Consider the following 13771-nt stretch of genomic DNA (forward strand, 5'->3'; position numbering starts at 1 on the left):
GTCAAGGACAGGAGGCCAAGGACAGGAGCAGGAACAGGAACAGTGGCAGGAATGGCTGGGCGCATAGTTCACAGCAGTTCATGGAACAGGGAACCTGGCCTGACCTCGCCCTCCCCATTCACTGGATGACTCAGGAAAACTTTGGGCCAATCGGTGGCACCTCTACTCTCTTGCCCCCATCCCCATGCCCTCAGAGAATCTGGGCTGAAGGTTTCTTCCCTGTTGGAGAGGGGTCAGACAGGCTGGCCTGGGTGCTGACCACCCCAGATCTCGCTGTCAGGTCAGATACCATCCACAGACCTCAAAGTTCATCTTCTTCAGATGGATCAGGGAAAGGGTTAATGGGAAACAGAACACCAAAGACACTTCCAGCACAGACCCTCAGGGAATTTAGGGTGGAAAGATTGTGCTGTCTGCCATCAGCCCAAGCCTCCTCCCTCCATCCAGTGAGAGGGCTGAGAGAGGAGTGGCTTGGGGTCCAAAGAGAAAGAATAGAGGTGCAGCAGCCTCCTCACTTGTGCCTGGACCCAGGTTCCAGGATGGAGGCTGGGGAGACTGTGGGGGCTGGTTGCTCTGCTGAGGTCAGGTCTACACCTTGTGAAGGAATTCTTCCCCAGTGCCTCGAATCGTATTCATTATTAATCCGTCCTCAAAAAGCTAGAGCCCTGTGAGGCCTATCCAGAGGTCAGCAGATGGGCCTGGGATTATACAGAATTTCCCCACCTCTTTTGCAAGGCCAAGTTCCTCCAACTGCAGGTTTTTGTTTTGTCTTGGTTTTGGTTTTGGTACTGGGAATTGAACCTGGGGCCTCACCCACGCTAAGTCATGGCTTCTCCACTGAGCTACATCCCCAGCCCTTTCTTCTTATTTTAAAATTTTGAGACAGGGTCTCACTATGTTGCCCAGACTGATTTAAACTTGAGCTCCAACTGCCTCAGCCTCCCAGATAGCTGGGATTACAGGTGTGCACTACTATGCCCAGCTCCAATCGCAGTTCTGGGACTCCTGAGGTCTATGACTATAGCACCACTATTTCCCTTGAGAGCTTTCCAAGATGTAAAGACACTGTTCCCAAATTCAAGACTAGGAGAACGTCTCTTGGCAAGAGGATAAATTATTGGGAAGCTTGAGAAGAGCTTTGTCTTCCTGGCTCCAAATGGTCCCCATTTTAGGAACACTTGTTTCTCCCCTGTCCCAACACCACCATTCAGACCTAGGAGAGTATCTTCTTGGGAGAGTAGTGCTGTAGCACTTTCCAAACTGAAAGGAGCCGGTTTTCCACTCTTCCCTGCCCCTCAGTGCTTGCCAGTTCTTCACAAATCACTTCTGGCCCTAATTATTGCAACATCCAATCTCCCTGCTTCTTCCTTGGCTGTCCTCCAGTCCAAACCCCACCAGCAACCAGAATATTATTCTAAAATGCAATCTGAGACTTCTATTCCTGTTTACAATTTATAGCTAAGTGCCTAAGAATTGCATTTAAGCCCCTGCATGACTGAGCCCATGAATTTTCTCCTCCTGACCAATTCCTCAGGACAGATGCAGAACTGGTAATTAATAGTACTACATGCTAAAGGGTCATGTCCTGAGAGATCAGTAAACATGCCTGCGACCAACACATGAGATGCCTGCAGATCCTCGTGCTGTATGACAAATCATTCTTGAAACCAGAGGGCTACAGAGCATTTGTGATTTCATTCTTAGCAACCATCAGGGGGAAGCTGACCCTCAGGGTCTGGGAAAGGGGGTTGTCTTTTGGATAGAGACTAAGACCAGGGTCAAGGACAGAGGAAGGGCAAATAAAATATACAGCACTAGAAACAAAGACTAAGGCTGAGCCCAGGTTTATTATTGAAACTTAAAACAAAATGCAGGGATTAAAGGTCTGGGTTTGTGTACTTATCATGACTGGGATGGAGCTCTGGCAGTAGGATCAGGGTAAGTAACTCTTGCTCTCTGGGCCTGCTTCCCACAGCGTATTGGAAATGAAGGTGCTTTGTGAACTGCCAATGTGTTCACAGTGCTGGGGTGGGGCCTCCAAGTTCACTGGATCATGGCCAGCACTCTAGGCATCAGCTTTTGCTTTATGGTGGGGTCTGCAGGGGGAGAGTCCTTGACCTTTAGAATGACCTCATGGGCCTCCTGGAAGAGGTCCTTCCCCACTGCAGCCTTTACACGCTGGCACCATGCAGCCAGCTTGGGTCGACTTTCGAAGACCTGGCAGCCAGCACCCACCGGCTGTAGGAAGAAAATAATAGAGTGAAGCGAAGTTGAGGACCTGCCTCATTTGTCTGGTCTGTGGACACCAGTATTCCAGAAGGGGTTTCCACACACAAACATAATTTCACAGCCAGGTGAGGGCAGCACAAACAGGACTTCAGCAAGTAGTTGCCCACCCACCCCCACCTAGTGGGCCCACACTATCTACAGCACTCACATGCATGAGTTCAGTGATGGCTACCAGATCAGCCAGGGAGATGTGGGGCCCAACAAGAAAGTCCTTGTTCTGGAGGAACTTGTCTTCAAGCAACTGCAGGGTCACATCCAATTCAGTCAATGTGGCTGTCAGCATCTTGGGAGACACTTGCTCACCCAGGAAAACAGGGAACATTACCTGGTGGGTGGGCAGGTAAAGTGGGCGGTTAGGGAACAGCCCAGCCTTGGTTTTAGGAATACAAGACCCCCAACTTTGGAGCTCTTTTTTTTTTGTTCTCTGCCTCCTTCTTCCATGACCTGGCTAGCCTGCAAGGAAATTTCCAAGGGACTTCTTTTCCCAGAAATATTCTTGCTTCACTGATCTCTGACTGGCTGAGACCCTGGAGTATCAGACAAAAGTACTCAAACCTCTTTGAAAATGACTCAAATTGTGACCTGAACAATGGTTTTAATACTCTGGGGGGAGGGAACTAGTTTGAGAAGTACAATTATGCATCAATTAATGATGGGGATACAGTCTGAGAAATGCGTCATTAGGAGATTTCATCATTGTGCAAACATCATAGAGTGATAGCATAGGTCAATCACATAAAATGTCCTTTTGAAGAAACCAAGAGACATGGGAAACATGAAATGGATGAGGCTGCTGCTAGGGTGTTAAACAGCAAACTAGTAAAAGGAATGTATTCTAAAACAATGATAAAAATTATATTACAGTAAATACATAAACCAGTAACTTAGTTATCCGTTATCATATCAAGTATTATGTTCTGTACATAATTATACATGCTATACTTTTATATAGCTGTCAGCATGGCCATTTATACCAGAAAACACATGGGGGAATGTATTGCACTGAGATGTTATGACACCTACATCACTAGGTGATAGAATTTTTCAGCTCAGCTTCATTATACTTTTATAGGACCATTATCATATATGTGGTCCATTGTTGGTTGGAACATCATTATGTTGTGCATGACTGCAACTATTTTATAACCTCTTTCCCCCAAATATAAAAACAAAACTTCTTATAGTATAAGTAATTAGGAGGGTGGCTTTTAAGGTCTCCTTGATTTCACTTATAAACTGTGTGACCTTGAGTGAAATACTCAAATTCTCTGGACCTCAATTTCCTCATCTACAATATAGGAGTAATAAAAGTACATGGTTTATCTTGTAAATGGAAAAGTGAAGCCCAGAGAGGGCTAGTTTGTTGCCCAGGATAGCACAGCCAAAAAACTAAGTCAAGCATTCAACCAATGCCCTCTCCAGAGACTAAGGAGGAAAGTGGAGTCCATGGAGGATGATGAAGAGGAAAGTTATAAACTGACTCAGACTTGGTAGAACTGTCAGGGAGACCCAGGGGATGAGAATTGAGGGAGGGGTAAAGCTCAGCCAGGTGTTTTGTTCAGTAAAGTTGTTCAAGAGAGCCTGGGGTGGAGGAAAGGGTCAAAAGGACTAAGATTGTAGCAAAGCCCTAGCTTCAAACTTCAGTTCCCCTTTCCCATATAGGAAGGTATATGAGATCACAGATAGCAAACTGATGGCCTAGAACCAGTCCTGGGCTAATGACATTCCTCTGGCTGCAAAGATTTCTAAAAACATGGATCAGTGGTGGCATTTAAAAACTTAGATATTCCATATGAAAGTCCATATTTCCAACTTCTTTCTAACTTAAGGAGTGCTAGCCACAAGAGGCCCCATGTGGCTAGCATTCCTACCTGGTACCCTGACTGAGCATCTAGGGCTGATGCTGGGGAGAAGCAGCTCCATCTAGAGAGTCATAGTGACTTCTGTCTGTGAATTCCAGTCAGCTCACTTCCCTCCCTTATTTATCTGCCTCATACCTGCAACAGACTGTCTATGTTTTTATTTTGTTCTGAATCCACGGCTCCAAAGTCCTTAGGGTTGAAAAATTAGTCTGTTCCTCTTTCAGTTTAAAGTACAGTCATGCACTACATGACCATGTCTCAATCAATGAAGGACCACATATACCATAGTGGTCCCATAAGATTATAATGGAGGATCCAAGATGGCGAACTAGAGGGAAACTGTATTCCTTGTTGTTCCTGACTAGGGATTCAAGCAGAGGAAATACTATTTCTCTGTGAGGCAGTCATTGTAGCCCTCTGATCACCTGCTGTTTGGCCCCTGACTGCTCACTGCTGCCTGGAAGCCCATTGTCAGAGCGCCTGCAGGTTTGGTTACACATGACTGCTGCCATCTTGGTTCACTGTTTAGAAGACGGAACCTCAGGCAATGAAGACAAAAAATACACTCTTGAAAATAAAGTTGACTGTACAATACTGGGCCTTAAATTATACTACAAAGCTATAGTAACAAAAACAGCATGGCACTGGCACCAAAACAGGCATGAAGACCAATGGAATAGAATACAAGACACAGAGACAAACCCACATAAACACAGGTATGTGATACTAGACAAAAGTGCCAAAAAACATAAAATGTGGCCTTTTAAACAAATTGTGCTGAGAAAACTGGTTATCCAGAATGAAACTAGATCCTTATCTCTCACTCTGCACAAAAATCAACTCAAATGGATCAAAGACCTTGCAACTCTGCAACTCCTAGAAGAAAACATAGGGTCTGCACTCCAGCATACAGGCACAGGCAACCACTTTCTCAATAGGACCCCTAAAGCTCAGGAAATAATGCCGAGAGTTAATAAATGATATGGCATCTAATTTAAAAGTTTCTTCACAGTAAAGGAAACAATTAGGGATGTGAAGAGAAAACCTACAGAATGGGAGAATCTGTGCTAGTTACTCTTCTGGCAGATATATCTAGAATATATAAAGAACTCATGAAATTTTACATGAAAAAATCAAATAATCCAATTAATAAATGGGCAAATGAATTAAACAGACATTTCTCAAAAGAAGAAATATAAATGGCCAACAAATACATGAAAAACATGTTCAACATCATTAGCAATCAGGGAAATGCAAATCAAAACTGCACTGAGATGTCATCTCATCCCAGTCAGAATGACAGTCATCAAGAATTCAAATAATAGCCAGGTGTGATGGTGCACACCTGTAATCTCAGTGGTTTAGGAGGATGAGGCAGGAGGATTGGGAGTTCAAACAAGCCTCAGCAACTCAGTGAGGCCCTAAGCAACTAGTGAGACCCTATCTCTAAATAAAATACAAAAAAGGCTTGGGGATGTGGCTTAGTGGTTAAGCTCCCCTGTGTTCAATTCCTGGTACTAAAAAAAATTTTAAAAAAATAATAATAAATTGGAGAGGATGTGGAAAAAATGAAAACTTTTACACTGTTGGTGGCATTGTAAATTAGTACATCCACTATGGAAATCAGTATGGAGATTCTTCAAAAGATGAGGTATGGAAGCATCATTGGACCCAGCTATGCTGCTCTTTAGCATTTATCCTAAAGAATTAAAGTCATCATACTACAGTGATACATACATACCCATGTTTATGGCAGCACAATTCACAATAACCAAACTATGGAACCAACCTAGATGTCCATCAATGGATGAATCATAAAGAAAATGTGGTATATATACACAATGGAGTTTTATTCAGCAGAATAATGAAATTATGTTATTTGCAGGAAAATGGATGGAACTAGACTATTATGTTAAGCGAAATAAGCTAGAATCAGAGGTCAAGGGTCATGTTTTCTCTCATATAAGGAAGCTAGTGATGAAAAAGGAAAAGAAAGGCTGGGGGTGGATCTCATGAAAATCAAAGGGCAATCAGTAGAGAAAGGGATCAGGGAGTAGGAAGTAGACAGGGAGTTGGGGAAAGGTTGGGGAATGATATTGGCCAAACTATATTGTAATATTTTGTGCATGTACAAATATGTAACAACGAATTCTATCATGTACAACTATAATGCACCAATAAAAAATGTGGAAAGTGTGGGGGAAAAAAAGAATGTTGGGATGGGCCTGTGACTCAGTGGCGGAGTACTTGCTTAGCACATGTGAATCATCCTTAGCACCACGTAAAAGAATAAACAAATATAATAAAGGCATTCTGTCTATCTACGACTACAAAAAATTTTTTTTAAAGAATGTCTTGTGATATATCTTGTTACAAGCATGTATGCAAAAAAGCTCCTTTTACATGATCTTCCCCACCTCCATTTTTTTGAAGTTTGACATGAGTGACTCCATTTTGGTACCAGCAACTTTCAGAATGTGTATTTCAAAGTATATAGTTTAGCGTACAGAGTTTAAGTACATCCACATTGTTGTGGAGCCATCTCCAGAATTCCTTTTATCTTATAAAACTTCAGCTCTGTACCTATCAATCATAATTCCCCATTCACCCCTTCCCTTAGCCCCTGGAAATCACCTGTCATTCTACCTTCTGTGCTTAGATTCTGAAGCCTTGCTGAAGTGAACGAGTGACACAGTCCCACCTTCAAAATATAGTGGGGCTGGGGAGATAGCTCAGTCAGTACAGTGCTTTGCCTTGCAAGCACAAGGCCCTGGGTTCGATCCCCAGCACCGCAAAAAAAAAAAAAAAAAAAAAAAAAAAAAAAAAAAAAAAAAAAAAAAATATATATATATATATATATATATATATATATATATTGCTTCTTGATTTTTGATGGAGGTAGTTCCCTATAAACCCATCATTAATTTGAAACATCATAAATCCAAAAAGCATTTAATATACCTAATGTAGTAAACATTATAGCTTAGTAACACAGTACACTAGAGATATCTATGGCTTGCTTCCACTGCCTAACATCATGGAGAATATCATATGGCATATCAGTAGCCAGAAAAAAGGTCAAAATTCAAAGTATGGTCTTACTGAATGAATACCCTAAAGTTGAAAAATGATAAATTGAACCACTGTAAGTTGGAGACCATCTGTATTTGAAACCAGAGACAAACTGAAACTAACTGAAGTCACAACCCAATCCACCTCCTGATTATCTGGAAGAGAGAAATCTTGCACCCTGAATGCCTGACAAAGTAAAGTACAATCCCTTCCTGGGAGTGTTTATTATACACTTCAATCTCTATTCTTATTTTATATATAATATCTGGCATCCAACAGTATCTTATGAAACATGTAAAGAAGCAGGAGAATGTGATCCATAATCAAGAGGGGGAAAAACAATTAACAAACAGATCTACGGCAGACTGAGGTGTTGAAATTAACTGACCACTATTTTTTTTTTTTTTGCAACAGGGATTAAACCCAGGGACACTTAATAACTGAGCCACATACCCAGCCCATTTTTATATTTTATTTTCAGACAGGTTCTTGTTAAGTTACTTAGAGCCTCACTAAATTACTGAGGATGACTTTGAACTCACGATCCTCCTGCCTCAGCTTCCTGAACAGGTAGGTGTGTGCCACAGTACCTGGTAAAGACTTTTTTTTTTTTATCTTATGTAACCTATCTTTTAAATGTTTTTAGTTGTAGATGGACACAATACCTTTATTTTATTTTTTAATTTTTTATGTGGTGCTGAGAATTGAACCCTGTGCCTCACACACGCTAAGCAAGCACTCTACCACTGAGCCACATCCCCAGCCCGGAAAGACTTTTAAGTAACAATGAAAATACGCTAAAAATTTAAAAGAAAAGATTAATAAAATGGATGAACAGATGGTGAGTTTCAGCACAGAAAAGAAAACTAAAAGAACAAATGAAATTTCTAGAAATAAAAATATATATCTCAAAAAAAGTATATTATATGGGCTTAATAGCTATCTGAGCAAAACAGAAGAAATAATCAGTGAAGTGAAAACAGGACTATAGAAAATACCCTAACTGTGAAAAGAATTGGATATTGCCCAAATCCCTTTGGGATAATGTCCTCACTACGCAAACCCGCCATCCTTCCAGCCTCACCTTATGCCACAGGGCCCGCAGGCAATTTCTCCGCAGGGTTGTGTGCTGCCATGCCAGGTACTCATCCACGCAGGCTCGGACTTGCAGGTCCTGAGGGTACCAGTAGTCGGGGACCTTGTACTTGTGTGTCAGATAGAGCAGGATGGCCACACTGTGGGTATGGGGGGTACGTAATGGGTGGGGGAAGTGTACTATGCTAGGGACTTAATATCCAGTACCTTCTTTGATCTTCCAGACAATCTGTTAAGATAAGCCTTATTTTCCAGAGCAGGAAAGCAGGCTTAGAAAGGTGAAGGGACTTGCCCCAGGGCACACAGCTCTTATTGGCAAAACTGGGAGTCTTTCTGGGACTAATACCCAAGCTTATCCTTCCACCAGGGAAAATCCCACAACAGAGTATCCCATTAAGTGTTCAGAGAGAGTTTTTGATCAGAGGTCCAGAGAGAGCTTCCTGGAGGGATGGCATCTAAACAGAGCCTTGAGGAAACTCAGTTCTTTCTGATTCGTATATACTTTCATTCATTGTCATTCAGACCAGCCTCGGATTGCCCGATTGTTCAAAAAGAACATCATCATTCCTCTATACTCTCTCTCTCTCTCTCTCTCTCTCTCTCTCTCTCTCTCTCTCTCTCTCTCTTTTTTTTTTTTGGTGGTGCTGGGATTGAACCCAGGATCTTTTGCATGCTAGGCAAGCACTCTACCAACTGAGGTATCTCCCCAGCCCCATCATTCTTCTACTCTCTATGTCATTCTTTCTGCTAAGAATCACCTCCTATCTAAATCAACCACAGTGGCTCAGCCTTTTAAAACCTTACTCAGGCTGGAATGATGGTTCATGCCTATAATCTCAGAGCTCAGGAGGCTGAGGCAGGAGGATCACAAGTTCAAATCCAGCTCAGTAACTAAGCAAGGCTCTAAGCAACTTACTGAGACTCTGTCTCAAAATTAAAAATAAAAAGGGTTGGAGATGTCACTCAGTGGTTAAGTGCCCCTGGGTTCAATCTCCAGTACCAAAAAAAACAAAACAAAACAACAAAAAAAAAACACAACCTAACTCAGGAAATATTGGGTGTTCAGAACCCTAGAACAACAGGACAGGCATGCCTCTGGTGCTTTCCTCCAACTCTGGGTTATGAGGGCTGTCATGCGTGGGGTTGGGGATGATCCTTAAAAGACATTGAGGATGTGTTCACTGGGGCTATAGAAAAGTTTTCAGGAACTTGGTGTAGGGTGTAACACCCAAGGATTGGGTGTCACAGCCCAAAAGGAAGAAAATCTCTGTATCTGCCACTGGCTCATGTTCCCTATTAAGATTCCTGCATCCACACCCCAGCTTACTGCCTCAGTTTTCCTGAGAAAGGTTCCCTTGTGCTCCTTTTGCTCCCAGATAATTGTTCAAGCCACCTCTGAGGAGGGCTGTGGGTCCCTTTGAGTATGAACCTCTCCAGGGTGAGAGTAGAGAAATGCAGAGGTTGCTCACTGCTTTTGGCTATTACACAAGGTGCTCGACATTGAGCAAACAAAAGGACTCAGGACACCAGGGGACGGCAGAAAGGAAGAATGATGCTGGAAGAATGCCAGAGGAATTCATTGGGGTGCATGCATCTCAAAATTTCAGAGATTCTGAAATCTCAAAATTCTAGGTTCTCCTTGCTATGGCATAAGTGACTCATGTGACAAAAGGGGCAGAACTGGGAAGAGGTTTGGCCTTTCCTGAAGAGGGAGAATTCAACTTCTTGGGATTTGCTGTGATATAAAACACCCACATGTATAGTAGGTCTCCTAGGAGACCTACAGTGACTACATGGAAGCTACAGTGACTCCAGAGATGGAGACATTAGGTAATTTGAATACCACCAGGCCATCTTGACCTAAGCTTGCTCCAGAGGACTGTCCCCATGGTGGGTGAAACTGCCATCCACTCCTGCCCCAAATCTCTGTCCCAGGGATACTCCTGTCAACAAACAAGAGACTAGTACAGAGGTAAAGTAGATGGCCTGGTTTTCCAGACATCCTGGTAAACTGGAAAAGAAGACAGTTAGGAAGAGGTCTGACTTCCAATTCCAACTCTGTGGGATATGGGGTAGAAGAACCCTTCGTCTCTAAGGACTTTAGTTTCCTTGTCTATGACCATCTATGGGTTAGGACAGGATTTTCTAGTAAGGCCTGGCAGTAGCCCCTGGGTCCCAATTACCTCTCAGTCAAGATGAAGTTCCCATCCTTCAAAGTTGGTACCTTCTTCAGGGGGTTCACCTGGGCAAAGGCATCACTGAGGTGCTGGCCTGTGGAGAGCCCATCATGACAGGGATGGGAATAGAAGGCTGAGCCTTCCATGTGGACTGGGCCCACGCCCTGCAATGCCCAGCCCCCAATTTCATGGTTATTCTCCCCACTGGTCTGCTGTCCTGAATGGGAAAAGCTGGTGGGGGCTTCTGTGGAAGGAGGGGGTGGTTGCTGTGGTAGCTGGTACAAAATGTACCTTGACATCTTTTGACAAGTTCACCTAGGCACTACTTCCCTCTAATTCCTCTCCACCCCCAAAACAGAGCTCAAAGATCAGGGCATAATGCCTGGCCTCCTCTTTCTGCCATTACCAGCTTCATAAACTCATGATTGGGGTGTCCCCAAACTGTAAGGGCAGGTCACCTGAGTGGATCTCTTACTTCCTACAGCAGCTATCTCCTATGGATTGACCAAAACACAGAGAATTGGTTTTTCTCTGATATCTATTTACCTGTAATCAATTTCTACTTACCCATCTGTGTCCCCTTGCTTCCCTTGCCCTGGGCTCTAGGACTTCAGAGCTGGCCCTGCTTTCAGGCTCTGTTGAAGCTGGGACAATCTCATTTCTTGCCCTACCCACAACCCCTGCAAAGTATGTCCCAGTGTCCCTTGAGACCCTGGCCTTTGAGCTTGTCTTAATCGTTTCTGCTCCTTCGGATATACTCAGAGAAGCTTCTAAGAGCATTAAGTCTATTGCTGCTCTGCCCCATGGCCCTCAGTGGCTCACCATTACCCCTGGATCAGGTAGAAGTTCCTCAAAGCCATATGAAATCACTTTTTTCCTCTAGCCTTGAGGCTACCCTCTCTTCTCCAGACTGTTCCTCCACTGGGGGCACACTCCTCTCCTTTTCTGGTAAAACACATTTCCCTCTGCACCTCTATATTTGATAGCCAACTTAACATCCCCTTGTCCACCACACCCTCTCCTCTGCCCTTACTCTGCAAAGTCCCTGAGTAAGGCAATGGGCAATCCCCAGAGGAGGTTGGGTAGAGGTGAAGTTTTAGAGGGACAGGCTGTGCAAAGGCACAAAGGCAAGCAAGGTCCACCTGGTGGTGGGAGAACTAAGTGGAAAGCTGAGCCAAATAGAGTCACCCTGCTTGCCTACCCAGCAACACCTACTGCCATTCCCTCTTACCACCCCACCTCTGCCAGATTTGAGCCTGAGTCTGTCAGCTATCCTTGAGGGCACCCACAGGTCTGTGAGAGAGATAATCACCCCTCTCAGGCTGCAGGGCTCACCGAGGTGGGGAGTCCTGCTCCCAGCACACCCCATGGGGGTGGTCACACTCTGCAGCAGGAAAAAGAGAGGCAGAAGACAAGATAAGTAAGACAAAACAGGAGGAGCAGAAGAAGGAAGGAACAAAAGGGACTCCAATACAGTGTGAGATAGTGTAAAGGACAGAGCTGGAAAGACAAGTTCCCAAAGCAATGCCTCTTCTGTGTGCTGCTGTCAGTCTCAGGACTGGGGACCACAAGGGAGGGACCTAATTACATTTGGTTCCCTAACCCCTCTCCTCCCTCAACCATCTCTTTTCTGGAGGTTGTCTATCCCAAGGCCCAGGTCGCACCCATTTCTGTTTGCCAGGTCTCTCATCTCCTCATACTCCTCATCCAATCATTCAGCTTTGGCAGAGCCCCTGTGGTTAGCAGAGTTTAGGGGATTCCCAAATCTTGGATCTCCTTGCTGGTATTCCATTCTCACAAGGTTTCCAAACAAGAACAGCAACGTCCCCAGGAAGTGGGTGGCACAAGAAGGGACCCCCTAAGCTTGTGTGCCTCCCAGGCTGACCCTTTCTGATCTCTCTGTTCCAAAAAAGCACCCACCCTTGAGCAGCTCCACCGTACGCAGCTGGAAGGGGATGCCGTTCTTCTTGGCGAAGATGTAGACAGCGCGGCAGGGTTGGGAGAGGAGATCCAGGTACAGCTCCAGGCCCATGGCGGGGGCGACGGGGACCGACTTGTAATCCCCGGAACACAGCAAAAACGCGTGTAAAACAGATATTGGCTCAGCCACGTTCCAGACAGCGCCCCTATTGGGCGGCTCCAGCGCCTAGGGAACTTTGTCTAGCAGCAGCTGGCAAGCTCCAGACTCCATTTTCTTAGAACAACACTAGCGATCTTGGTGCCAGGAAATGGCAAAGCCTCAGGCTTGTATTCAGCATTTTGTGGTCACTTGCCTCACTGGAATTGCGAGTCTTGAAATTTGATAGCGTGCACCTGCTAAAGCAGTTCCCTCAATCACATTCCTGATCGTCTTAGTCCTGTTTAAGCTGCCATAACAAAATACTTTAGGCCGGGTAATTTGTAAACAATAGATTTGGAGACTAGTAAGTCCAAAAATCAAAGTCCCAGCAGATTCACTGTGTGATGAATGCTCGCTCTCTGCTTCAAAAATGGTACCTCTTTTGTGTCCTCATATGGTGGGAGGGGCAAGGCAACTCCTCTCAACCTCTTTTATAAGGGCACAAATTCCACTCCTGAAAGGGGAGCCCTGGACTTAATCACTTCCCAGAAGCCCCTAATACCTTAGGTTCCCACATTAATTTGGAGGAGACAGCAATATTCAAACCATAACCCAGGTTTCTTTCTTCACTTCTCTCAGCCTCAGTTTCTCCAAGTGTGGAATGTTGGGGAAGCTAAAACTGTCCGGGACCTTTGCAAGTCCAGGATACTGGACTTACCCACTGAGTCTTAAGCTCAGTCCTGCCTATTGCCACCCAGGTACCTTCAGGGCCTGCTACCCAGTTGACCAAATGACATCAGTGTCATGTATTATCTTCTAAAACAAGTCCAACTGAAAATACATCATCAGGAACATGACATTTTCTACACGGTCTGGAAGATTTCTACAAAGAAAATGAATGTTGGTAATAATGTAGTATGAGAGGGTGGTACTGGGGATTGAACCCAGCAGCACTCTACAACAGAGCTACATCCCCATTTTTATTTTGTGTTTTGGGACAGGGTCTCCCTAAGTTGTTCAGGTGGACCTTCATCTTGTGATTCTCCTGCCTTGACCTTCTGAGTAGCTGGGATAATAACATACACCATTACTCCCAGCAGCAATAACAATTTTTAAGTGAAAAAGAAGTTTAAAATGAGAAATTCTGGCTTCTATGTTGAGGTTTTAAAAAGAGCTAGATACTCAGAGGAAACAATATTTTCCTTATCTTCATCTCT

The 13771-nt window shown here is 44.2% G+C and overlaps 1 protein-coding gene across 2 annotated transcripts; it reads right to left on the reverse strand.

Moving 5' to 3' along the window:
* Nucleotides 1-1828: 1828 nt before the first annotated feature.
* LOC124991662 (glutathione S-transferase theta-1) lies at nt 1829-12809 on the reverse strand. 2 transcript variants are annotated; one of them, XM_047562397.1, is made up of 5 exons: nt 12416-12809; nt 10502-10589; nt 8308-8458; nt 2438-2530; nt 1829-2238 (listed from the first exon to the last, which is right to left on the reverse strand). In XM_047562397.1, exons 1-5 carry the CDS (start codon nt 12525-12527, stop codon nt 2044-2046), a joined length of 639 nt encoding a protein of 212 aa, XP_047418353.1. In that variant the 5' UTR covers nt 12528-12809; the 3' UTR covers nt 1829-2043. The 2 variants fall into 2 exon arrangements, with proteins under 2 accessions (XP_047418353.1, XP_047418352.1); XM_047562396.1 differs by having other exon boundaries at nt 2438-2614; nt 12416-12802.
* Between the last annotated feature and the right edge of the window lie 962 nt (nt 12810-13771).

This window comes from Sciurus carolinensis, chromosome 8 (genome assembly GCF_902686445.1).
Source record: "Sciurus carolinensis chromosome 8, mSciCar1.2, whole genome shotgun sequence".
Taxonomy (NCBI): domain Eukaryota; kingdom Metazoa; phylum Chordata; class Mammalia; order Rodentia; family Sciuridae; genus Sciurus; species Sciurus carolinensis.